The 26,652-nt window shown below is 43.3% G+C and overlaps 1 protein-coding gene across 1 annotated transcript in view; it reads left to right on the plus strand.

The window, feature by feature from the left end:
- LOC126278389 (trithorax group protein osa-like) overlaps nt 1–26,652 on the plus strand; it is a 104,673-nt gene that overhangs the window by 56,425 nt on the left and 21,596 nt on the right. The window contains exons 4-6 of the mRNA XM_049978487.1: nt 4,603–5,068; nt 22,087–22,710; nt 25,945–26,151. Coding sequence (XP_049834444.1) covers nt 4,603–5,068; nt 22,087–22,710; nt 25,945–26,151 — 1,297 coding nt within the window. The remainder of the gene's footprint in view (nt 1–4,602; nt 5,069–22,086; nt 22,711–25,944; nt 26,152–26,652) is intronic.

Here is a 26,652-nt window from a genome sequence, read left to right on the forward strand (position 1 = left end):
TGTACATATATTCCACTCTTAGGTATCACAATGATTTTTGCTTGTAACTTCTGACTCCTTACTTTTCGGTACAGGGACCCTTACCTCAAATAAATACATTTATCCTTCTCCGTCATCCTAATAAGTTTGTAACGCCATCACGGAAACACCCTGTACATAGATACATTCACAGGAGTCGGTACGTGTAACTTTGACATTTCTGGACGTGGGTTGCTAAGTAAAACTTGTTCAAAGTTCCTTGTATAATCTCTAGATGCGCGTAACGTGAATAGCGAAACACCGTGTAAGCATTAAGTTATGGCGACTGCTTTCGAAATAATAAAAAATTTACTCCTTTCCATCTAATTTTCATTTGACTGCCGTTGATATAATACATAAAATGGTAATGCAGGTAATCAATTTCCATTGTATACGAACAAACCTGAAAGTGGGTTGATACGTTTGTTTGCGTGCCCATCTTTCACAGCAGCTCTTATAACCATTTACTATTAAGAAATGCCAAACATACGTTTATAGCTTTTGTTGACTTAGAGACAGCGTTTGACAATGTTGGCTGGAATACTACCTTTAAAATGCTGGAGGTGGCAGGGGTAAAATACAGGGAGTGAAAGGCTATTTACAATTTGTACGAAAGCAGATGGCAGTTACAGGAGTCAAGGGGCACTAAAGAGAAGCAGTGGTTAAGAAAGGAGTAAGAAAGCGTTGTAGCCTATCCCTATGTTATTCCATCTGTATCTTGAGCAAGCAGTAAACGAAACAAAGATCTAGATTACGGTTTAAAGTCCAGCAAGAAGAAATAAAAATCTTGGTTTTCCGATGACATCGCAATTGTCAGACATTGGACTTAGAATAACAGCTGGCAGTGTCTTGAAAGGGGAATAAGATAATCACCAAAAGGAAAAAGAGGATAATGGAATGTAGTCGAATTAAATCAGTTGACGCTCGGTACATTAGATTAGGAAACCATACACTGAAAGTAGATCAGTTTTGCTATTTGGACAGCAAAACAACTGATGGTCGAAGTAGGGAAGGTAAAATACAGACAGGCAATAGCAAGAAAAGCTTTTCTGAAGAGAAATTTGTTAGCATCGAATACAGACTCGTCAGAAAGTACTTCCTGAAAGTATTTGTAACGAGTTTATCCATGTATGGAAGTGAAACATGGACGATAAACAGGGTAGAGAATAGAACCATTTTGAAAAATGGTGCTACGGAATGCTGAAGATTAGATGGGTAGATCACTTAACTAATGAGGAGGTAATGAATAGAATTGGGAGAAGAGAAATCTGTGGTAAAACATGTCCAAAAGAAGGGATCAGTTGGTAGGGCATAATCTGAGGCATCAAGGGTCACCGTACGTGAATACACAGGTCACCGCTACGTCCCGCGTCACGGCGGAATGAAGACCTCAGCGACCCTGCTGGCGCATGGCGTGCCGGCGGCTGTTGGGGTGCTCCCTCCCTCCCTCCCTCCCTCCCTCCCTCCCTCCCTCCCCTAGCGACTGCTGGCGGTAAGGGCTCGGGCTTCGCGAGCGTAATTCGGAGCCTAGACTGAGTCTAGTCCTGGTGGGCACTGACCAGCTTCGCCCCAGCAGTTCAGATTCAAAGCCGAGAACTGCCGAGAGTGGCTGCAGCTCGCAGGCGAGCTCCTCACAGTGCTAGATAAAGAGGGTCACAGTGCAGTTGTAGATTGCACTGATAACTGGCCTGCGCCAGTCTAATGCACGACAATGGTTTTGGACAGAAGAAAAGTGTTTTTGCGGTAAGGAAGCTCCCGTGACATACTCGACTGTAGAGTCTGAATGTTAAATTGTAACAGATCACACCAAAATCGAAGTGCCTTAGACATGTTTAAGTGGTGGATGCTAGTTTTTGGATGGCCAAAATTGCATTTATCAGTCTCTCCACACAGGGAATGTAGACACATTCATTCGATTATAAACCAAAGAGGGGGGAGAGGGGGCGTGTATCGAGCCAAACTGGCACGATAGCTGTAGTGTGTTACAGATAAATTAAGTCGGGGAATAAGAGGTAACGTTTTTTCTGATTTGCGTTCGAATTATCTCACCGATCGGCTGTGTACTGAGGTGAGCAATGAAATATTTTTAAAACCGGTTAAGATAGAATATTCTAACAGGAGATATGAGTGGCTGAACCAGCTGTCCGTGTAGGGCCAACTGGAGGACCTCCCTGAAGACGTTCGTCCACTCCTGTTCGGTAGCCAGCATAAGTCAGGGCTTCAGTTAAAGCACGCACTCCACTCTGACAGATGAAATGTCAAAACTGATTCAACCCTGAAAACACAGGATTCTAGACTGAGCCAACCAGCTGCAAAGCTCCTCTTGTGGCAGCAACTTCGGGTCCATCCAACAGAATACGGGCAGCCTGTGATGGGGCCTGGCAACTTGGTGTATTACGTTTCTGAGAGTCAGATTGGTGTGATCAATACAGATGCAACACAGTTGTGGGTTCATGGCGAGACTTTCTAAAGGGAGATCACACAACTGTGGACCATTTTATAGTCCACAACAGTGATGGGGAACTAGAGGAATGCTTGCCACTGACATGGAGGTCCAAGAGCGGACCTAAAAATTCGTAAGCAGTAACGGCCATCCACAGAAACCAAAAATGGATTAAGATACACACAGCCATAGTAGAAGGAAAATAAATACTAAATATACAGCACTCTATAAGGGGACTCTGTTTTCTGTTCCAAAACAACTACCAGGTGAGTTGATGAGTGCAGATGTAGCAGTAGTCCAGCAGTCGGTCACATCCAGCGTGGCACTTTCTGCGGTCTAGCAGTGCAACTGCATATCCATGCATACTTTTCCACATCTCATGTGAGAATGGCTTGAGGTAGTTACTATTAGCTATGGACGATCTTCTGAATGCGTTCTTCAGACTCCATCTATGGTAAGCACAATCTGGTGTCATGAACTCAAACATCGTTTGCAAAATGAGGCGCAGACAGCCACTAGCCATAACGTAAAAGGGGAGCTCAGGGAGATGAATCAGACCCACAGTTCAGCCATGCTGCTTAATTTGAAATGAATCGCGAGCTCTTAACTGTTTCATAAACAGCCATCACCCATACCGCAAACTCCGCCACAAGTGAATCTGGCTAGCTGTTCGTTTTGTATCTGATAACTGCATGCCACTGGACTTGGTTATTGCACCTCATTCCGTAAACTAAGTTTCACCCCTATTGACTACAAAGGAAGTCTGTTTGGGCTTAGCAACTATCTTGAACTGGAATGAGTCTATCCACAACCTACTGTTTTGCCTCGGCATTCACTTGAATCGCCACTTAAACCAAACCTTGAACGTTATCACCTTTGAGCCTTGAGCCCCTTACTTGTTATAATTCCAATCGACCCTATCTTCGGCAGGGGCGCCAGAGGGAAAATCGTCGAACTGTCTTTGATCCTCCTCGAGTTGGTTAAACTACTTGTAGCCTAGGGAATGAACAAAGGAACTTCCGTCTCAAGGGCGAATATTTTAGCTATACCGTTCTCCAATATCAGCAAGACTCCAGCACACTGTTCTTCCGATTCTACATCTACATCCACACTCCGCAAGCCACCTGACGGTGGTTGACGGAGGGTACCTTGATTACCTCTATCGGTTCTCCCTTCTATTCCAGTGTCGTATTTTTCGTGGAAAGGATTGTCGGTGTGCATCTGTGTCGGCTCTTATCTGATTTTATCCTCATGGTCTCTTCGCGAGATATACGTAGGTGGGAGCAATATACTGCTTGACTTTTCAGTGAAGGTATGTTCTCGAAACTTTAACAAAAGCCCGACCCGAGCTACTGAGGGTCTCTCCTGCAGTCTTCCACTGGAGTTTATCTATCATCTCCGTAACGCTTTCGCGATTACTAAACGATCCTGTAACGAAGCGCGGTGTTCTCCGTTTGTTCTCCGTTGGATCTCCTCCATCTCCTCCATCAACCCCATCTGGGACGGATGCCATACTGCTGAGCAGTATTAAATCAGTGGGCGAACAAACGTACTGTAACCTACTTGTTTTCGGATTGCATTTCCTTAGGATTCTTCCAATGAATCTGTCTGGCATCTGCTTTACCGACGACCAACTTTATATGATCATTCCATTTTAAATCACTTCTAATGCGTACTCCCAGATAATTTATGGGATTAACTGCTTCCAGTTGCTGACCTGCTATATTGTAGCTAAATAAGTGATCTTTCTTTCTATGTATTCGCAGCACATTACACTTGTCTACATTGAGATCCAATTGCCATTCCCTGCACCATGCATCAATTCGTTGCAGATGATCCTGCATTTCAGTACAATTTTCCATTGTTACGACCTCTCGATATACCACAGCATCATCCGCTAAAAACCTCAGTGAACTTCCGATGCCATCTACAAGGTTATTTATGTATATTGTAAATAGCAACGGTCGTACGACACTCCCCTGCGCCACACCTGAAATCACTCTTACTTCGGATTTTGCATAGCCTTACGAAGATAAGCAGTAGGGAGGATATGATTTTTGCTCTAACTCTGCCATTAATAAAGTCCTTACCTTTCATTAAAGTAGCTGTGGTAGGAATGTCGGTTTTAATTCCATTTTCAGGTTACAGTGTTCCGAAGGCTGCACACGTTGTGGTGGAAGAACAGTCTGCTTCGACAGAAGCAGGCAGCAAGGGTCTGGAAGACACTGACCCGCAGAAAACAGACGGGGAAGGTGCCGCGTGGCGCGCAAGGAGGCGGAAACAGTTCTCGCCCAAGAAGCGGGTCTCCCTGGCCGACTACGTTCTGCCGCAGTCCTACGAAGAATGGACTGCTCTGCCAGAAACTAGCAGCGGGAGTCCCCACGAGTCGCCTGACTGTAAGAAAGCAGGCAGTGATAGCGTGGGGCGCACGCGCAGGCGGAAGCAGCAGCAGCCCAAGAAGTGGGTCTCCCTGGCTAGGCTCGGCCACCACCACCAGCATAACCAGCATGTGTGCTGCCTGCACGGCCCCGGTCGCTCCTCCCAGGCAGGGGCAGAGTCACAGCTGCCGGCCACGTCCTGCACTCTCCCAGGGGACCCCAGAGACAGGTAAAAACCACTAACAGTGTAGCCCAAGTGGACATTATGCTTCAGTTACAGGCATTTATCAGAAAAGCTTAAATAGACCATACAAATCAATTTTCTTCACTAATAATAAATTTATATACAAACTGATATGTAATGATGGTTATATTGATATTCTATAATGATGCGGTCTTCAGTCCAGGGACTGCTTTGATGCAGTTCGCCGTGCAACTCTCTCCTGTGGAAGCCTCGTCTCCAAATAGCTACATCCTTCTGATTCTGCTTACTGCATTCATCTAGGGGCCTACCTCTAAAGTTTTTGCCTTCCAGGCTTCCACACTCAATAGGTGCTGCCTTGGTGCCTCAGTGTCCTACCAACCGATCCCTTCTTCTAGTCAAGTTGTGCCACAAATTCGTCTTCTCCCCAATTTTATTAAATACCTCCTCATCAGTTACATGATCCACCTATCTAACCTTAAACATTCTTTTGTAGAGCCGCGTTTCAAAAGCTTCTATTCTCCTCTTGTCCGAACTATTTATCGTCAATGTTTCACTCCTGTACATGGTTACCCTCCATACAAATACTTTCAGAAAGGACTTCCTGGCACTTAAACCTATATTTTATTTATTTAACCTGGTCACATTAGGCCCATCAGGTCCTCTTACATCGGACCAGTGTTCCACACATGCAGCATTTCACACACCAGAGTTACATCATGACAAAAGTTTTAATAAGAAAATTAGATCACTCTAGTGACAATATGAATAAAGAGTAAGGACTAAGGCCTAATTAAGTAAATGCTGAAAGTATCTTTACAACAGGTGCTATACATGCAAATTATGATAAACGCAATAATAACAGTAAGAAATCAAATAATAATGATAAACACGACAAAAATTGGCAATAGCAATGACTTGTGCAGATGTACATTAATCTTGGTGTTTAAAGTAGATGTTTACTAATATAGCGAGTTTTGGGAAGGAAGATTTAAGGAGGGGTAAAGAGGGAAGTAATGACATGAAGTGCATTCATGTACAGAGGAAGGCATTACTGTTAGTTAAGTAGATACGTCATTAACTGTTTTTTGAAGCCTGACATGTTAAGTTCTCTAACATAACGAGGGAGGTTATTCCAGAGTCGGCTCCCCGCTACTGTAAAGGACTTGAAGATGACTGAGCGATGAAGTGGAACAGAGGATTTTATTGTGATGGGAACGTGTGTTCATGTTGTTCCAACACAAGCGTTAAGGACGAGGAGAGATAAGAGGGACAGTCTACATTTGAGGCAGTAGATGAGACAATGTATGGAAATCTCTGCGTTTATCTGCACGCAGCCAGGACAATTTTGCATATGCTGGTGAAATGTGATCAAAAACTCGAACGTCAGATATATCGGACGCAGGCATTCATGACCAATTCCAGACTCGCGAGTTCTCCTGAGAGAGGCCTTGTAGGATAATATCGCTGTAGTTAATGATTGGGAGTATAATCGTTTGTACTAATTTCTTTTTCATATCGAAAGGGAAGAGTTTTTACATTTTTGTAGGACATGAAGGGATGCTGATGCTTTCTTGCACACTGCAGTTACGTGCTCTGTCCATTTACTTTCATCTATTATTGCTCCCAAACTCTTTGCTGAGGGAGAGAAGTTAATGTTTGTCCCATTTAGGATAAGAGATGGTACGGATTCCCAGTGTTTTGGGCTAATGAGCTTAGTGACCAACAAGTACCGCTTGGGTTTTAGAGGGGTTTTAGTCCTATGTACTGTGCCCATTTTGATAGTGCATCGAGGTCAGTATTAAAAATTTAAATAGATTTCTTAAGATTGCTTAGTTTCGCACTTAGATACAACAGGTCATCAGCATACATGATATTTGCAATAGGTCAGAACCGATGACACATCGTTGACAGAAGAGTATAGGATCTAATACTGGGCCTTGGGGAACGCCTGACACTACCTGCCGCCATTGCGACTTTATATTCCCGGACAGGACGCGCTGCTGACGAGACGTCATGTTTGGGCGAAACCATTGCACTGCACTTGGTGAGAAATTTAGACCGCTAAGTTTGTCTAGTAAGATGTCGAAGTCGACAGTATCGAACGCTTCGCTGAAATCTGAGAAGCAAATAATAGTCACTTCTTGTATGTCAATGGCAAGTTTCACGTCATCTGTCACCTTTATCAGTGCGGATGTTATGCTTCAATGTTTACGGAAACCTGATTGGTATTCGTCTAGTAGGTTGTTAGTAGTTGTAGTTGGTGAGCTGGTCATAGACTATATATGCTAAGGCCTTTGATAGTGCAGGAAGAAGGCAGATGGGGCGGTAGTCAGGGGTTGCTGTGGCGATGTCCTTAGGCAGCGGCTTCATTTGTCCCAGTTTCCAGGCCTCAGGGAAAACACTTGTGATTATTGAATCGTTGAAAATGTCTGTTATAGAGGGCAGTAGGTGATCAATAATTTTTACCATCTGGATAGTGATGCATCATGTCCAGTAGATGCTGATCTAATCCGCATTATGGCTTTCTTGGCAGTATTGCAAGTGACATGCTGTAGATAGAATTTTTCTTTGCTACAGTAGTTCATCCCCATGAATTTTTTTTTTTTTTTTTTTTTTTTTTTTTTTTTTTTTTTTTTTTTTTTTTTTTTTGCGGTTTAGTTGTGGTTGTAGGTAATATGAAGAATCGGTTTAGTTCTTCAGCTGAGACCATGGGATTTTCTGCCACTTTTATTTTGCCTAAACCGAGACTACGGAGATTTTTCCACAGCATAGCTGGTCTACATCTATTGTCAGCTAATGTACGGGCATGCCTGAGCTTAGCGTTTCTCACCGCTTGACTGACTGACTTTCGTTTCTGCTTGTATACAGTGTGACTTTCAGGTGTAGGGTGTATCGTGTATGCTCGATATCGTGTATGCTCGATGTGCAGCGTCTCCGCGATTCATGAGCTATACGCGATATTAACAAATTTATTCTCTTCAAAAATACTTTCCATTTCCACTCTATTTTATGACCTCCCTACTTCGACCATCAGTTATTTTGCTGCCCAAATAGCAAAACTCATCTACTTTTAGTGTGTCGTTTCCTGATTCGCTCAGCATCACCTGATTTAATTAGACTACATCCCATTATCTTAGTTTCGCTTTTGTTCATCTTACTCCCTCGTTTCAAGACAGTCTAAATAACAGGACTTTGAATATCAGTTGAAGATAAAGTCCAAAGTCTCACAAAACTTAATGTCATCAGCAAACATAAAGGTTCTTATTTCTTCTCTCCGGAGGTTAAATCATAATACAAATCTCTCTTTAGTTTCCTTTGTTGCTTGCTAAGTATACAGACTGAATAATGTCGGGAATAGGCAACAATCCTGTCTCATTTCCTTCCATGCCCCTCTACTCTGTCATCTGGTTTCAGTACAAATTGCAAATAGCCTTTCGCTCTGTGTTTTTATCTGCTACTTTCAGAATCTGAAAGAGTATTCCACTCAACATTGTCCATAGCTTTCTCAAAGTCTACAAATGCTATAAAGGTAGGTTTGCCTTTCCTTTATCTTCTAAGATAAGTCGTAGGGTCACGTGTTCAAACATTTCTACGGAATGCAAACTGATCTTCCCCGAGGTCGACTTCTATCAGTTTTTCCATTAGTCTATAAAGAATTCGTGGTATTTCTTAACTCTGACTTATTAAATAGATAGTTCGGTAATTTTGACACAGATCAGCACCTCCTTTCTTTGGAATTGGAATTATATTCTTTTTGAAGGCTGGTAGTATTTAGCCTGTCTCGTACATCTTGATAACCAGACGGTAGAGTTTTGTCAGCACTGACTCTCTCAAGGCTATCAGTAGCTCTAACGGAATGTTGTCTGCTCTCAGGGCTTTGTTTTGACTCAGGTCTTTGAGTGCTGTGTCAAATTCTCCAAGCAGTATCGTATCTCCAATCTCATCTTCGTCCTCTATTTCCCTAATACTATCCTCAAGAACATTGCCCTTGTATGGACCCTCCATATACTTCCATCTGCTTTGCCTTCTTTGCTTGTGACTGGTTTTCCGTATGAGCTCTTGATTCCATACAGGCGATTCTTTCCTCCAAAGGTCTCTTTAATTTTCCTGTAAGCGGCATCTATCTTCCCCTAGTGATATTATATACTACTTCATCCTTACATTTGTCCTCTGGGCATTCCTGCTTCGCCGTTTTGCACTTCTGTCGATCTCAGTTTTGAGAAGTTTGTATTCCTTTTCGCCTGCTTCATTTACTGAATCGATTAAATTCAATTTATCTTGTTACCCAAGAATTTCTACTAGCCCTCATCTTTTTACGTGATCCGCTACTGCCTTCAATATTTCGCCTCTGACCTTCCCATTCTTCTATTGCATTCTTTTCTCTCTTTCTTGCTTGTTGTTCCCTAATGCTCCCTCTGCAACTCTGTAAAACCTGACTTTTTCAGTTTACCGAAGTCCCATCTCCTTAAATTCCCACCTTTCGCACTTTCTTTAGTTTCAATCTGCATTTCAGTGGTAATGTGTTCAGTTCACATCTCCCCATTAAAATGTCTTAAAATTTGTTTCCTAAATATAACCATTTATATAATCAATCTGAAACTTTCCGGTGTCTCCAGGTCTTCCACATATACAGCCTTCTTTCATGATTCTTAAGCGAAGTGTTAGTTATGATTAAGTGATGTTCTATGGAAAATTCCACCAGGTGATTTCCTCTTGCATTCCTTACCCACAATCCATATTCACATACATTTCCTACTATCGAATTTGAGTCCTGCATATTGTTAAATACTAAACCAGTATTGTGTGTCATGATTGTAATGTTAAAATTACTTGTACCACAAAAGTACAATAAAAATAAGTTACCTAGCTACTAATTTTACGATGGTTGAATGAAAAGTAATGCCTCCACCTTCGTTAATTGGGTTTGTATGGGAATATTTCAATAAATTAATCGCAGAAATAATCCTTAAAATGTTATCTTTAATGACTAATACTTACTTTTCCACATAATCACCAGCCAGTTCGATACTTTGCTGCCAACTATGCAAGTTTCCTGAAGCCTGCAACCAGTCTCACAGTTCTGTCAACGTCATCAGAAGCATAACGATGTCACCGCAGATCGTCTTTCATTATCGGGAACAGATGGAAGTTAGAAACTACTAAATCTAGACTGTATGAAGGATTCCGTACGGTGGTGAGATTCTCTGAAGTTCTGCTGTCGTGACATGTGAAGTGCGTGGTTTGGCATTGTCATGCTGCAGGAAAACATTTACCTTTTCCTTTCGGACCCTTGTTAGCCGTCGGTTGAGTTAACAACGTTGTGAGGTTACGCTCTGAATTTGTTGTTCCACGATCAAGGAAATAGATACGGATAACACCATCTGCGTCCCAGAACACTGTGGCCATGATTTTTCCAGCTGAGAGCTGCGTCTTGAATTTTTTTCTGGAGCGAATCTTCGTGTCGGTATTCCGTAGACGTTTCATCTCTGGGTTGTAATGGTGTACCCACGTTTCGTCTATCTCAATTGAACGGTGAAAGGCGTTACCTTCATTCTCGTAACGCGAGAAGAGTTCATCGCAAATTTAAAGTCTGTGCGCTTTCTTTTTTCCAGATTCAGCATCTGGGGTACCAATTGTGCACAGATCTTCTAATAGCCAAGCAAAGCAATAATGTGTCTCTTCCGTTCTTGTGAAATGCCCATTGTCAATGCAATTTCAGTCTGAGTGATACGACGACCGTCCGGAATCAATTTGTCAACATTTTGCTTGTGAAACTCGGTGACTGCTGTCACAGGACTTAAGTCTGTCACGCACATCAGATGTTTCTGCCTCAACATCTTTAAACTTACTTGCTCAACGACGCACAGTACTCACATCAACCCAATCAGCATAAACTGCTTTCACTCTGAAACTCCTTTGGCATAACACCCTCTGCTGTCAAGAATGCAATGGCTGCACGTTGCTTAAATCGCATTGAGCGACCGTGTGCGCAGTGTTCCATACTTTATACTGTAACAACACAACCGTTCAAAGCTAAGGCTTACTGCCAAATGGGGCTGTAGAGACAAGAGGCTACGGAAGAAGCCAGTACCTGCCGCATACCAATGCTGCCAACGGAGTTACGAAGGTGGAGGCATTACTTTTGTCAGCCCTCGTATTATTGTCACTACAGAATCCGTCCTGTTTATTTTGGTGCCTTTAACATGTAGATGGTTTTCTGCTAGTGAATCCACCCCCATTACCTTTGTCAACAGACCTTTTCTGCTGGATTCCTTTAGTGTCAGCCAGTTTGTCAGCAGCGTTCCCACGATAAGAAATCCCACCCGTCACTGCTACGTCTGCCAGTCCACACTTGCATGCTCACTTGGACAAACACAATTTAAATTCTCGTAAGACTTTCATTTGGTGGTTGGCGACCTCAGTTGTCCTCTCTCCATCTGTAGTGGGTGTTTTCCTTGGCGGTTTAAGGTATTAAGTGGCTGCTGGCTCACTTCTTGCAGTTGAAGCTGAATTAGAACACTTAAGAGGGGTAGGACGTAAAACGCTGACTTGGAGCAGGAGAGGCAGGACAAGACATTTTAATTTCCACTGTCTATACTTTTACAAATAAATTCACAAAACTTTTAACAGCATGACCACGAAGGATCAGGATTCATGCTCATAGCAGTGGAAGCTCAAAAACGTAACAACCTATTTTTTACATGTGAAATTTCATCATTTTTCATATACTACTGGCTGCATTTGTTGCTATAGGCACACTTTTCTTCCTAAGAGATTCTTCGATGACTTTTGCTTAGCATACAAACCATAGTTACAGGTGTACGAAACTCTAGAAGTCATTTAATTTATGAAAAATAAATGAACTGTTACTTTTTAAACTTAATGTTTAGAAAAAATTAGTTTTATAGTTAATTATCGCAATTTTTCCACCGTATTTAGATTTGGAAAAGTTATAGTTTCATACACCTGTAACTGTTTGTATGCTATGAAAAATCTCTTACTTAGGAAGAAAAGTGTACCTATAGCAACAAAAGCAGCCAGTAAAAAGTGAAAAATGATGAAATTTCACATGTAAAAAAAAGGTATTTTGCTACGTTTTTGAACTTCCACTGCGGTGAGTGTGAGTCCTCGATCCTTCCTGGTCATGGTGACAGTTTTGTGAATTTATTTGTAAAAGCATACAGTAGAAATTAAAATGTCCTGTGGCGCCTCTCCTGCTCCAAGTCGGCCAGTTTGACACCCTACCCCCTTAATGGGATCTCATGCGTAATATCTGACGCATTACCTTCTTCCCTGGTCGCCGTAGTTTTAAAGAAATGGTTCAAATGGCTCTGAGCGCTATGGGACTTAACATATGAGATCAGTCCCCTAGAACTTGGAACTACTTAAACCTAACTAGCCTAAGGACAGCCTGCCCGAGGCAGGATTCGAACCTGCGACCGTAGCGGTCTCGCGGTTCCTGACTGCAGCGCCTAGAACCGCACGGCCACTCCGGCCGGCTCGCCGTAGTTATTATCTTGAAGTAGATATCCTGTTAATCATGTAGCGGAGATGCTAGCGATAGGCACAAGAAGATTCACACAATTGTACCTCTCCCGTGTGTAGCCGAGGAAACGCTTGCCTTCATGTTCTGCAGCTGTTACTGGAGCAAAAGAGGATAAATTCTACTCATATCACGAAAAATCACGTACACTACTTTTACAAGGATCTATTGCCTTGGTGTACAGATCATTAATGTGACTCCTGAATTAGAGTAGAACATAATTATTCATACTAAATACGCCTCCCTAGCCCAACAAGACATTAAAGATTTGCATATATTGAACTGTCACAAAACCATCTTGTTTCGTTCTCAGTTTTGGAGTGCGTGGCTGCTTTTTTATGGTCAAACCACCGCCAAAACATAAAATGCCCCGCCGACACCAGGTGACTGTTTGTCGTCAAACCTTGCCTTTTAATGTCTGCACGTAGGAACACCCCCCTACGCACACTATATGCGCCGCGACTTGATCGTGGCAATATTATTAAGTAGGAGCATCTTTTGTTGTAATACACAAAGATCGTGAAATGTCGTTTGCCCAAACGGCATGTAATACCTCAGTGGCAGCACACTAACGTGTTTAAATGTCTCGTGAAGTTTTTCTTGGTCTTGCTGGTTACTGCGGCTGCAGTATTGTCAAAGTTGAGCAAGGTCGACTCGCTCCTTAATGATGCTTTGGGATCCACCATCCTTATCTCTGACAGCCATTAGCCAGCGCGTCTTCGTAGTGTGCGCAGTGTCAGTGTATTCTCGTGTATCAACACTGCTGCAGGTGCAGTTATTCATCTCTCTCTCTTTTGCATAAACTCGTAGCATTAGGACCACGGCCAAGTCAGGTAATGTACCAAACAATTTGACACGTTAAGCAATCTTTAGTCTCTCCCTGATGCTAGGGAGAAATTCGTACGTTGTGCCTATGCCGGAAGTCTCATTCTTTTGCTACAGTTGTAATGTGCGAACTAACTAACTTTTTCGTATTGGCCTCAAATCTATGCATCCTCACTTTAGATTTCCATTCTTTAACGGGTAAAAGGTTCCTCTTTTCCTAATTTCAAAGTACATTTGATATGTTCCTAGAATTACTAACAAGGCATCATTTAGCGGAGCGCAGTAAGTGCCCGTTAACATTAGCACTCCTTGCTGAGCTCTTCTCACTGGTGAGACAAACTTCAGTAGCTGCAGTCTGTCAACCCAAATGCTAGTACAGTGCTGTAAGACTGGTCCTAATATAGATACGTCGTATGCTCTTGTTTTCAGGGGAAATCTAAATTGCTCTTTTGCCATGGCTACAATTTTATTCATCACGTTTGTGCCTTTTCTGCATGCTTCCTTTATATAATGTGCGAAATTAAGACATTAGTTCAGAAAAACTCCTTGGTATCTCCTTACTGTGAATCTCCTCATCACTAAACCCTTTAATTTTAAGTTTTCTTGCGAGGTCCCCTTTCAGCAACAGGTAAGTCACTTTGTGATTTTAACACTTCGAGAGCAGCCCTCAAATGCGTGAGGGCCGCATTACATCTGTCTTCTATAATTCTTTATATGTCATCATAGACAACGTGCAGAACGCCATGTGCTAATGCTACCTTCCATTTACGTTACTACAGTAGATTCTGTAGTATAGGCTCCAATGTCACATCGTAAAACTATGGGCCTCACACTGATCCCCGCAGACAGCCTTCTGTTACTGCCTTCGTCATTTTCTTTCCTGGGTGTATTAACAGTATGTCGCCGTTATCAGTGATTTCTCAGGGAGTCGTACAGCGATTCTGGACACTCACTTCCTGATGTGACCAAAGAGACGACTAGCGGTGCTTATCCAGTGTGCCAGCAGTATCGACCATCGTTGGAGCGTACGTAGAATGAGTACCTGTCGCTTGCCAAATTGCCTTATTAATTGGTTCTTCAGTTGACTTGCCTCTTACACACCCATAATGGTGAGGGCTCGTCCCGCGTAGCGGTCTACGATCTTGTAATCTCTTGCATAATAGTTTTCCAAATACCTTGCCAACACCGTCAAGACAGTGGTCTGTAGAATTTGGGCACCATTGGATCATCTCACCCTTTCGCGGTTCAGGTTCCTTGCAAAACTCGTTGACTCATCGTACAATTCACACAAATTATTAATTGTTCACATAGGGCTTGTATTTGCTCGGCAGGGATCCCGGCTGGCCCTGGATATTTTTTCTTTGTTTCAGTCATTTGCCCAATTTCTTCTTGTGCGAAGTGGAACATAAAGTTGTTTCTAGTCTCACTGTAATATTTTTCGTAACCTATGCTGATCTGTCCCGCCTTCTCCATCGTCAGCAAGTAGTTTCCATTAGCAGAGCAGCTGACGGTTTCCAACTTTGCTACCGTCCCATCATTCTTTTTGACCCTGGATAAGACTTTTTGTGACCAAATTTTCTCGCATTGTATCGGAATCTTAGCTCCCACGAGTTGCTTCCACTTGGAGAATAATCTGAGGAGTATTTCAAACTGAGGATACAAATTAAACGTGCAGAACTACTAACGGTGTTTTAAACCATGCGCAACTCCACTTTCTCTTAAACTCTCGACGAACAGTGTGTGAAGGACACCGTTCCAAGAGATTTACTATGCGTAATTTTGACACTGAATTTGCATTATTTAAACTCAAAAGAACTTGTTTACAAATTTAACGACAGTATCGATGTCAGTTTGCTAATAAACTCCAAAAGTATACACACACAAAAATCCCATTAAATTTGTAAATGTTACTGGAGCAGGCTGCAATTATCCTCAATTATAAACGAAAATCCAAATAAATTCACACTTAGTCATGTGTTCCATCAGTTGTACTGAATGCAATGTTTCCATAGTTGGTCAGCTGTCAAATTGCAAGTTCCCAAAACAGCGTACCTTTCATTAGTAGCGGACAAAAACGCCTGTTATAATTGGTCAGTCGGAATTTAATAGCAGGCCCTTAACTTACGTATATCACCATGTGTAAAAGAACATCTCTGCAAAAAACATTTATTTTAGGGAAAGCAGATACTAAAGTCTCAAAGTAAGAAAAGAAATTATAGCTTTGAAAGGAAAAGCATTTTAAACAGGTCCAAATAGTGTTTTCCGTTGCAGCTCACCATTCCGTAGTTTGCGTGTTGTGGCGTATATGGCGGCTCATTGGTGCTGGTGGCGTAATTATTGTAGCTCCATCAGCTGTGCAATTGCCGTGGATACGTGCTCTGTGTATGATTCTCCTGAGGAATATATCATCCAACTTCTACATTACTCTGTTATTCACAATAAAGTGCCTGGCAGTGTGTTCAATGAACCACATTCAAGCTGTCTCTCTACCGTGCCACTCTCGAACAGCACGCGGGAAAAACGGGCACTTAAGTTTTTCTATACGAGCCCTCTTTTCTCTTATTTTATCGTGATCATTTCTCCCTATGTAGGTGGATTCCAACGATGTTTTCGCAATCTGAAGACTGGTGATTGAAATTTCGTGAGAAGGTCCCGTCGCAACGAAAAACGTCTTTGTTTTAATGATACCCACTGCAATTCATGTATCATGTCTGTGACACTATCTCCACTATTTCGTGATAATACAAAGCGAGCTTGCCCTTCTTTGTACTTTTTCGATGTCATCTGTCAGTCCCACCTGATGCGGGTCCCACACTGCACAGCAATACTCTAAATATGGACAAGCGTGTTGTAAGCAGTCTCTTTAGTAGACCTGTTGCACCTTCCAAGTGTTTGCCAATGAATCGCAGTCTCTGGTTTGCTCTACCCACAATATTATCTATGTGATCGTTCCAATTTAGGGTATTTGTAATTGTAATCCCTAAGTATTTAGCTGAATTCAGCCTTCAATTTTGTGTGTCTTATCGCGTAATCGAAATTTAGCTGATTTCTTTTAGTACTCATGTCAATAACTTCGCACTTCTCCTTATTCAGGGTCAATTGCCACTTTTCGCACCAGATACCTTATCTAAATCATTTTGCAAGTCGTTTTGATAATCTGGTGACTTTACAAGACGGTAAATGACAGCATCATCTGCAAACAATCTAAGACGGATATTAAGATTGTCTCCCATGTCGTTAATATAGTTCAGGAACAATAGAGGGCCTTTAACACTTCCTTCGGGAACGCCGGATGTTACTTCTCTTTTACTCAATGACTTTCCGTTTATTACTACGAACTGTGACATTTGACAGGAAATCACGTATCCAATCGCACAACTGAAGAGACCTTGCATAGGCTCGCAGTTTGGTTAGAAGACGCTTCTGAGGAACGGTGTCGAAAGCCTTCTGGAAACCTAAAAATACGGAATCAATTTGACATCCCCTGTTGATAGAACTCATCACTTCGTGAGTATAGAGAGATATGTTTCACAAGAGCGATATTTTCTGAATCCGTGCTGACTGTGTGTGAACAAATAGTTGTCTTCGTGGTACTTCATAATGTTCGAATACAGTATATGTTCCAAACCCCTACTGCAAGTCTACGTTAGTGATATGGGTCTGTAATTCAACGGGTTAGTCATACTTCCCTTTTAGGTATTCTTGTGACTTGAGCACTTCCCAGTCTTTAGGTACGTATCTTTCTGTGAGCGAGTGATTGTATATAACTGCTAAATATGAAGCTATTTTATCTGCATACTCTGAGAGTAACCTGACTGGTATTCAATCTGGACCGGAGGCTTTGCCTTTGAGTGATTTAAGCTGCTTTGTTACACCGAGGATATCTACTTCTATGTTTCTCATCTTGGCAGTTGTTCTTGATTGGAATTCAGGAATATTTACTTCGTCGTCTTTGGTGAAGGAGTTTCGGAAAACTGAGTTTAACTGTGCTTTAGTGGCACTGTCATCAGTGACTTAAGTTTCTTGGCATTCATTTTGTCACAATCTGGTAGAGCTTAGTTGCGTAGATCCAAGTTTGCATTTGCGAGATTACAATGTCCCTTAAACACAACGTTTCGATGGCAATGTCCCGTACATTGTTTTAAAACAGTAAAAAATTCACTTTAACTTGCCGGTCGCGAAGTTAGTCCATCCGCATTTAGCATGAGTACCTAAATCACGTTTCCTAGTCCTGTCAAAAACAGTACCACACACAATAAAGTTAAAATATTTCCACGGCGGCGTTTCATGTTTTAAAGCGCACCCCAGGTCATTCCTTTCAAAACATAACAAAAAACTTGAAGTGCATTTGTTTATGCAAGCAGTTTTGTGCTAACGACAACGTCAATTGGTGTACACCTTGTCCCAGCTGTTTATAGTACTTCTGATTCTCGTAGTATTCAGTCTAACCTTTTCTTTCAAAACTTTCACGTCGAAAAATAACTTTAACCGTGGCCGAAATATAAGTGGCCATAAAATTGTGTGGGGATGTCCAGAATGACAACATGAAAGCGAACATGCCACGCAGCTGCGTTGTTAGCCTGCTACTATCGACATGTCACATCACAGTTAATATGCGTTTCACGTTTTATTAAATTTAGTTTTACACAGCGCATTTACGAGAAATGTTACAAAGATCAACATTAAAATTTAATAGTCTGTTAAGACAAGCTTCATAAAGCAGTATAAATGAAGTCAAACTTCATACTGTAGAGCAAAACATTCTATTCTAGATCAGATACACGTCCAGAATAAATGAAGCGGGAGAAGAGGAAAAAATTCAACTGCCGCAATTAAGATTTTCTTCACAGGTACGGTACCTGACATAACTGTAATGAGAAACACGTCGTATTTCTGATTATCAACACATCGCTGTACCAATCGTACATTGACTCAAGAGGGACAACAATCATTGGATCCTGGTGTGACAATTTAACATGGAGTGTATATGGGGTTATTCTGTAAGAACTGTCGGACACCTCAGGTGAGAGTTGGAGATGAAACTGAGCGAAATTGTTGTACACAACACTTCACGCAACGTCTTGAGCTTGAGCTAATTTTAAAAAAAGCTCCGATTGTGCAGATTTCATACGAACAGTTTAGGCTACTCTAATCTTACTGAGGTGCCTGTTCAGTTGTGAAAGAATCCTAATGACCATAAGCCTGAACTCAAAAGTAATTCATAAATAAAATACCTACTGGCAATGAAATGTTACTTAGTCTGCTCCGTCATAGCGACGATGCACGAGTAAGGCCAACCTAAAATACAGATAACAGCCAAGCTACAGACCGTTATCTCAAAGTTGTATGCAAGCCACAGTAGTGTTGGGAAAGGTATGTAGTGTACTAGTAAAATTTCCTCCTCCAACCCCCCCCCCCCCCCCCCGCCATCCGCCATCCTCAGTACTACCTGCCAATACTGATTCACTCCCAGATGGTATACAAGCAGACATATCGTTGGTACCATCCTTCATGAAGTAAATGAACTGACAAGAGATGCGTAGAGGAAACAGGGATAACATTGAAGATGCAGTAACGTAAAACGCTGTCACTGAAGTAAAACCAGTAAACGATGAACTCCAGTGTGATATTCAGGACATCTGGTTGTTGTTTCTGGACGTAGCAGGTGTAAACCGAAAACACATCATGCAAATGTTCTAAGCATATTCCGCTATTTAAGTAAGTCTGATAGTCTGTTCCTTGCAGTAAAGCCTCTTTCAGGAACCTGCACCCTACCTAGCAACCAGTAGGTGCTTCTTGCAAAGGTCAGCTCTTGTCCGCCAGTTTAGAAGTCATGTCTACTTTCCTGTATCCTGGCAGTGCCATTACTAGGTGAAGACACCTGAAAGCCATGTTCAAAACAACTTCCTTCTTGCATTTCAGGAATTATCAGACAACGCAAAAGATAAATCAACAGAAGCAAGTCATTGAAATGTTGAATATGTGCGTGTTTGACTCCCCTTGACTTTCTGAACACTACACCTTTTGCATAAAGGAAACGGCACCATCATTAAAGTGCAAACCCAGATACCCTAAACTAATCAGATTTTGGACTTGATATCTTATTAAATGGATGGAGTAATTACTTTCAGAGTAAAAGTTTAAAAAAGAGATACATACTAACATTGTGCAGATCAGTATATTTAACACTCGCGGTGTTCTCTGCAGTTGTGAAATTGTCAGAATCCTTATTCACATACAGCACAAAGATTTGAGGGCTTGTCTACTGCAGGTCTGCTGCTACATTGTTTGATATACACTCCTGGAAATGGAAAAAAGAACACATTGACACCGGTGTGTCAGACCCACCATACTTGCTCCGGACACTGCGAGAGGGCTGTACAAGCAATGATCACACGCACGGCACAGCGGACACACCAGGAACCGCGGTGTTGGCCGTCGAATGGCGCTAGCTGCGCAGCATTTGTGCACCGCCGCCGTCAGTGTCAGCCAGTTTGCCGTGGCATACGGAGCTCCATCGCAGTCTTTAACACTGGTAGCATGCCGCGACAGCGTGGACGTGAACCGTATGTGCAGTTGACGGACTTTGAGCGAGGGCGTGTAGTGGGCATGCGGGAGGCTGGGTGGACGTACCGCCGAATTACTCAACACGTGGGGCGTGAGGTCTCAACAGTACATAGATGTTGTCGCCAGTGGTCGCCGGAAGGTGCACGTGCCCGTCGATCTGGGACCGGACCGCAGCGACGCACGGATGCACGCCAAGACCGTAGGATCCTACGCAGTGCCGTAGGGGACCGCACCGCCACTTCCCAGCAAATTAGGGACACTGTTGCTCCTGGGGTATCGGCGAGGACCATTCGCAACCGTCTCCATGAAGCTGGACTACGGTCCCGCACACCGTTAGGCCGTCTTCCGCTCACGCCCCAACATCGTGCAGCCCGCCTCCAGTGGTGTCGCAACAGGCGTCAATGGAGGGACGAATGGAGACGTGTCGTCTTCAGCGATGAGAGTCGCTTCTGCCTTCGTGCCAATAATGGTCGTATGCGTGTTTGGCGCCGTGCAGGTGAGCGCCACAATCAGGACTGCATACAACCGAAGCACACAGGGCCAACACCCGGCATCATGGTGTGGGGAGCGATCTCCTATACTGGCAGTACACCTCTGGTGATCGTCGAGGGGACACTGAATAGTGCACGGTACATCCAAACCGTCATCGAACCCATCGTTCTACCATTCCTAGACCGGCAAGGGAACTTGCTGTTCCAACAGGACAATGCACTTCCGCATGTATCCCGTGCCACCCAACGTGCTCTAGAAGGTGTAAGTCAACTACCCTGGCAGGCAAGATCTCCGAATCAGTCCCCCATTGAGCATGTTTGGGACTGGATGAAGCGTCGTCTCGCGCGGTCTGCACGTCCAGCATGAACGCTGGTCCAACTGAGGCGCCAGGTGGAAATGGCATGGCAAGCCGTTCCACAGGACTACATCCAGCATCTCTACGATCGTCTCCATGGAAGAATAGCAGCCTGCATTGCTGCGAAAGGTGGATATACACTGTACTAGTGCCGACGTGGTGCATGCTCTGTTGCCTGTGTCTATGTGCCTGTGGTTCTGTCTGTGTGATCATGTGATGTATCTGACCCCAGGAATGTGTCAATAAAGTTTCCCCTTCCTGGGACAATGAATTCACGATGTTCTTATTTCAATTTCCAGGAGTGTACTTTGGACAATTCGCTTGCTTTTCCTCAGCATTTTGCTCTCCTGCTTCATCACAGCTTGCTATGCTCCAAAACTAAATTTAATAAATTTCTCGGCTGTAGAAAAATCTCTGAAATAAGAGAAGGCTTTCTACCATGCTGCTCTTCCTCTTGTACTTCTATTACTATCAAGAGTTCCATTTTCAGTTCATTCACTGTTCAACGTAATAAGTGTAAAGAAGCTAAGATACAGTAGACCTCCGATAATAGTTTTCTTATTACTCCCATTTCGTTTCATAAATCTCGAGTTTTCTCTCGAGAAAAAAATATTTATAGTGAGTAGCTGGCATCTAAAATTCTTTGGAGTAACTTCCAGCCGAAATTCTTTTACTGTTCTTCCAATCCTCAGGTAACCAATACTATTACGAACGCTATCACCTATTAGTTTTGCACATTTTGGTAAGTCATCAGATAAGTCTCCTGGCTTGTTCAGTTAACTGAGAGATGCAGATCACCTGGTTTATTAAGAAGTCAAAACCTGTGATACTCTTTGTAACCTGAGGCTGGTTATCACGGGAAAAGAACTATGCTCACCTTAGGCAGTACGCCTAGACCATGGAAGTTATGGTGGCTTCCTAAATGTATCTAACCTTACGTTTTTCGATATACTCTTCTATTACTTCAGCTAGCTCATATTACTCAGAAAATGTGAAATGTCAGATTGAATAGTGAAATGGTGTTACTGCTGGTCTGCTAGTTAACCTACTGATGTCTTCCCAAGTGAGTAAAATGTTTTAGATGAATAGGGGATAGAGATAAAATGTAACGGTAGAAAAGGAGGAAGTTTACAGATGGCAATGTGGTCTAGCAGAAGTAATCACTAAATTCTGAAAGGGGACCAGTTTCGTATAAACCTTCTAAAACGCAGCTCATCATTATATTACGATGAATATTAATCACTATTTTTATATTGGCAGGAGCTACACAGAAATGTATTGCTCCAAGAAGATGGGAAAGAGGCGTTACAAACGCCACACATCCAGGAAGAGACTGCGGATTTCGTTAAATAGTTTAATTGCTGAACAAAGTCAGTCAGAATCGTCTGCGACTCCTGTGTCGCCTGAGGGCGAAACGGGAGGGCAGGCGTCTGATCCGCAGGAAGTGCCGCCGGTGGGGCGTGGCTACAGGTGCAATGTCGCCGCGGTGGGCGGGGCACCGCGGCACACTGCGCATGCGCGTCAGCGCGCGGCAGTGGCAGGGTCTGCCGCCGGGGGTTCCCCGCAGGTACGGCTGCCGGCCGCGGCTGCCAGCAGGTCACAGGAAGCTGACCTCCCGGAGCAGCTGGTGCCGCAAGTGGAGAGCCCGCTGGAAAGTGGCCCCGCGGAGCACACCCCGGGGCACCTGGCTGAAGACCAGCAGCTGCCCCAGCTGTCCGGCTGCGACCCCGCCCACTTTTCCAGCGACCTAGCAACCAGGAGGCACCACAGCCGCGAGCAGACCCGGCGGCAACAGCGGCTGCCGCTGCCGCCAGATCCACTGCCGTCGCCATTCTTATCTAATCTCTTTGAGATCGCTTTCGATTTATCACCATTGCTAGAGAGGTAAGTTGGCGTCGGTGTTGAAGTACACTAAGCTGAAAGTTACTGCAGAAACATGCTGACAGGTAATTCATTATTATAATAGGGCTGCCAGAGGTGGCATTGCGTGGCAACAGCTAATCGTGCACAATCCGTATACCATCTTGTCAGGCTACACCCTGTAACTGCACCTGAGAATCTACTTGAGAGGTGGCATGAGCCCTCTCTCGTTTTCTATCTTACTCTGAGTAATTTGATTCTCCTCTCTAATTGCATGCGGTGAAAAGTCGCTATTCCTTCACATGCAGACTTCCCTCGTAGCGTCTCTCGCCACCTGGGTGGCCTGGTGACAGGCGGGTTCTGCTCAGCTTGAAAGGGTTAAGCCGACAGGTGTGAGGGTGTTGAGTGGATGCTTTTCAGACCCTGACATTGTCATAAGAGTGGCGGCGACACGCCCACAAGGGCCTGACGGAGTGGCTCGGCTAGATTCCGTTACGTCGCAGAAACTTAGTGAAAAGTTTCTGGCGGTCTATCAGTGAGGCGTGGGAATGACTTGTGTTCCTAGGCAGTCTTGGTGGGCAAATTCCCGCGCTTTCTGCAAAATCATAACTATGATTGGCTGGCTCAGGGAATAGCTCCATGATGTAGCAAAATCGGCGAAGAAATTGGTGCCAGGTATCTCCATCGGTGGAATAGTACTGCGTCGGCAATAGAGGGAATTTTGTCGCTTTTCGAGTTGCCGATTGGAACGTTTAACCACGACCACTGTTGTGGGGGCGGGAATGTTCTGTGTTCGGCTTGTATGGGTGCGCTTCCGAGTCGGCTCTCGCCTTTCGGTCTGGGTAAATTAAAAGACTGAGCTCTCACTGCTCTGGACAGCCTGCCTTCCGTTGGCTGTGTAATATACTTTTATTCAGTTGTAACTGTTTGACGAAGTTGCTGAAGTTCCGACTTCAACAAAACTTTCCGATTACAGTCGGCAAATGAGCGTTCTGCGTACAAGCGGCCTATGTTGTCTGTCTTGAGCAGTTTTGGCTAAAGTTGACTGTATCGGAGTTACTGTGTGACTTCGCTTGTTACAATCAATCACTGTACCTTCAGTGATTGTGTGGCGGGCCTTCTTTGTCTCCCTCAGAGGAGCATTTGTATTGCTAGGAAGCCTTTAGTCTGGAACAACCAGACGAGGATAATTTGTTTCGGGCTTTACTCGCGACATCATCACGACGGGATGTCGAAGCAAACATACATCGCCTCCGGTATGCCAGATCGTGTCCTTGCAGTTAAGAAGACAGCTGGGTAATGTATGTCCGCAGCACAGGCAGATTAGGGAATTTTGCTCTCTGATAGAGCTCAGCAGAGCGTGCCTGTTCGTCTTTTCTTTGTTCTGTCTTGGGTGTTCTTTATCTGGATTCTCACTACTGTAGCAGCAATGGATGCTATTCCAATGCCGCAAAGCCCTGGCAATAGCGACGATTTAGGGGGAAAATAAAGTGAAGATATGAATTGAAGTTTTTGTTGGACGACATTGGACTTCAGTAGTGAATGCACCATTGTTCACCATAGTGTTGTAGAGGTATAATGGTCAGAATTGCTGCCCAGTAAGCAAAAAGACCCGGGTTAAAGTTCCAGCAATGACACAATTTTTTTATTCAGCTTCCATCATTATCGTAGAACTCATACAGTTCACGATGGGACACTCCACTCTACATAGTTAGTATGAAAAAGCACCTAACGAAACAGTGAACACTGCACAATATAGGTATAAAACAAATAAACCTATACAGGCTGGCGGAAACGCGACACAAATAACAGGTTTCTTAAACTCGCAGGACATCACTGAAAAACCAAAAAACCTAAATTAGCCGGCTGTTGTAGTTATCAGACAAGTCTTTTTCAAGAACCAGTATTACGTGAAGATTCTACAAATATAGTTCAGCTTCCTAAGTATCACATGCGCAGGGACTGTGAAGACAACGCTCGTGTTACAAATACATCCTTAGTGCTTTAGCTTGCTAACAAACGGTCATCTATGGCGCATATTTATCAGTGTGGGTGTCAGTCATCCATACATGCTAATAGCAAGACGTGATCAAAGTAAGCATACAGAAGTGTGTGTGTGTGTGTGTGTGTGTGTGTGTGTGTGTGTGTGTGTGTGTGTGTAACTTCTTTGAGTAGTAGTTGCAAATAACTTGTTCACTAGTTCCGATCTTCCTGTTCATTTTCAAACTATTATTACGTATATTAGAAGATATATTGCTAACAAAACGTAAAATTTTCAAACATTTTGTATTCAGAGATCATAGGAGAGCAATAAACTTCTGACTTACCACCATTCGTAATGTTTAAGTGGGTATAATACATAAAATCAGTATAACAAATGTTAAATGCCTGTATTGCGATTATCTTGATACATTCAAAATGCAGGTCTATTTAGTTGCTAAGACATAACAATCTGTCACGTCCCACAAGTTCTCTCTATGCTGTCTTTGAGATCATAATGTTAAGACTAAATACATACATGCTGTATTGCGCCTATTTTTAATTGCAGGTCTTCAAAAGCTTTGAGGCTGACCCTAATACTGGATCTCGTAAGTTGTCTGAATTCCCAACCATTTCATCTTGTTCAACGTTATTGGGCTGTTGCTTCCCTTCAACAGGCCCTAAGCTCAAGTTTTCCTTCTATCTGCTCTGTCTTGCACTCGACAGTCGAAATCAATTTCTACTCTTAAAATTCTCCAATAATCTCTTCTGTATTCAGATTCTGTTATCTTAACAATTTCCATTCTGTACCTTAAGTTTTTTACGCTACAATTTCTCTTCAGCTTCCTTCTGCTTCCTAATTGGTTTAATGTTCCTATGTTTCGTTCTCTTCTGATTTTTATTTTTTGTATATCTCACTGAACTTTCGAAGTACTTATTTTTACCCAGAGTTAAATTACATGTATCGATCTATGTCAAACTTGAATGATTAATCTATCGAGATAAAGTAGTGTTTGTCTGGTACACGCTGCTACTGCCTACAGTGTCAGATAATTACAAGTGCCCATGTCCACTCCTCAGTACTTCAGTATTACAGACAAGTGTAGCTTTTGTCATTAAACTACAGATTTTCCAAATTTCTACGTGCTGCTAACAACTTAACAGATGGTATCTAGGAAAGTCTGGGATGAGGGGGGACGCCCCACTGCACTCGTCACACACAGCACACCTCTGCAGTTGCCGACCCGACCACAGGTCGCTCTCACTCTCTGACCGCAGGGGGCAGCCGACAGCCAGGCAAGAAGTGGGCGGCATGGCAGAGCAGGAGCAGCTGCAGCTGCTCCAGAACCCGCCAGCAGCGCGCCTGGCGCCGCCATTTGCACGACAAGTTCCGGTGGCGCCACTAGAACCACCGCCACCTCCACCACCGGCAAACAGAGCTGCAGCGCGCAAACACAGCGACGTGCCGGCGCAGTCTCTCTACAGGTGAGAGTGTGGGGCACTGCCTGTCAGGCTACAGCTAAACCGAGCCTGCTCTCCAGATCACGGAGAAACTGAACAAACGTATGATGAGATAAAAGAAATTATTCAGATAATGAAGGGAGACGAAAATTAAGCCTGATAGTAGAAAAAGGAAGAGAAGGAAATGTAGTAGGTGAATATGGATTGGGGGTAAGAAAGGAGAGGAAGCTGCCTGTTGGAATTTTACACAAAGCATAAATTAATCATAGCTAACACTTGGTTCAAGAATAACGAAAGAAGGTTGTATACATGAAAGAGGCCTGGAGACATCGGAGGGTTTCAGATAGATTATATAATGGTAAGACAGACTTAGGAACCAGGTTTTAAATTGTAAAACATTTCCAGGGGCATATGTGGACTCTGACCACAATCTGTTGGTTATGAACTGTAGATTAAAAGTGAAGAAACTGCAAAAAGGTGGGAATTTAAGGAGATGGGACCTGGATAAACTCACTAAACCAGAGG

Source organism: Schistocerca gregaria, chromosome 6 (genome assembly GCF_023897955.1).
Source record: "Schistocerca gregaria isolate iqSchGreg1 chromosome 6, iqSchGreg1.2, whole genome shotgun sequence".
In the NCBI taxonomy this organism is placed as follows: domain Eukaryota; kingdom Metazoa; phylum Arthropoda; class Insecta; order Orthoptera; family Acrididae; genus Schistocerca; species Schistocerca gregaria.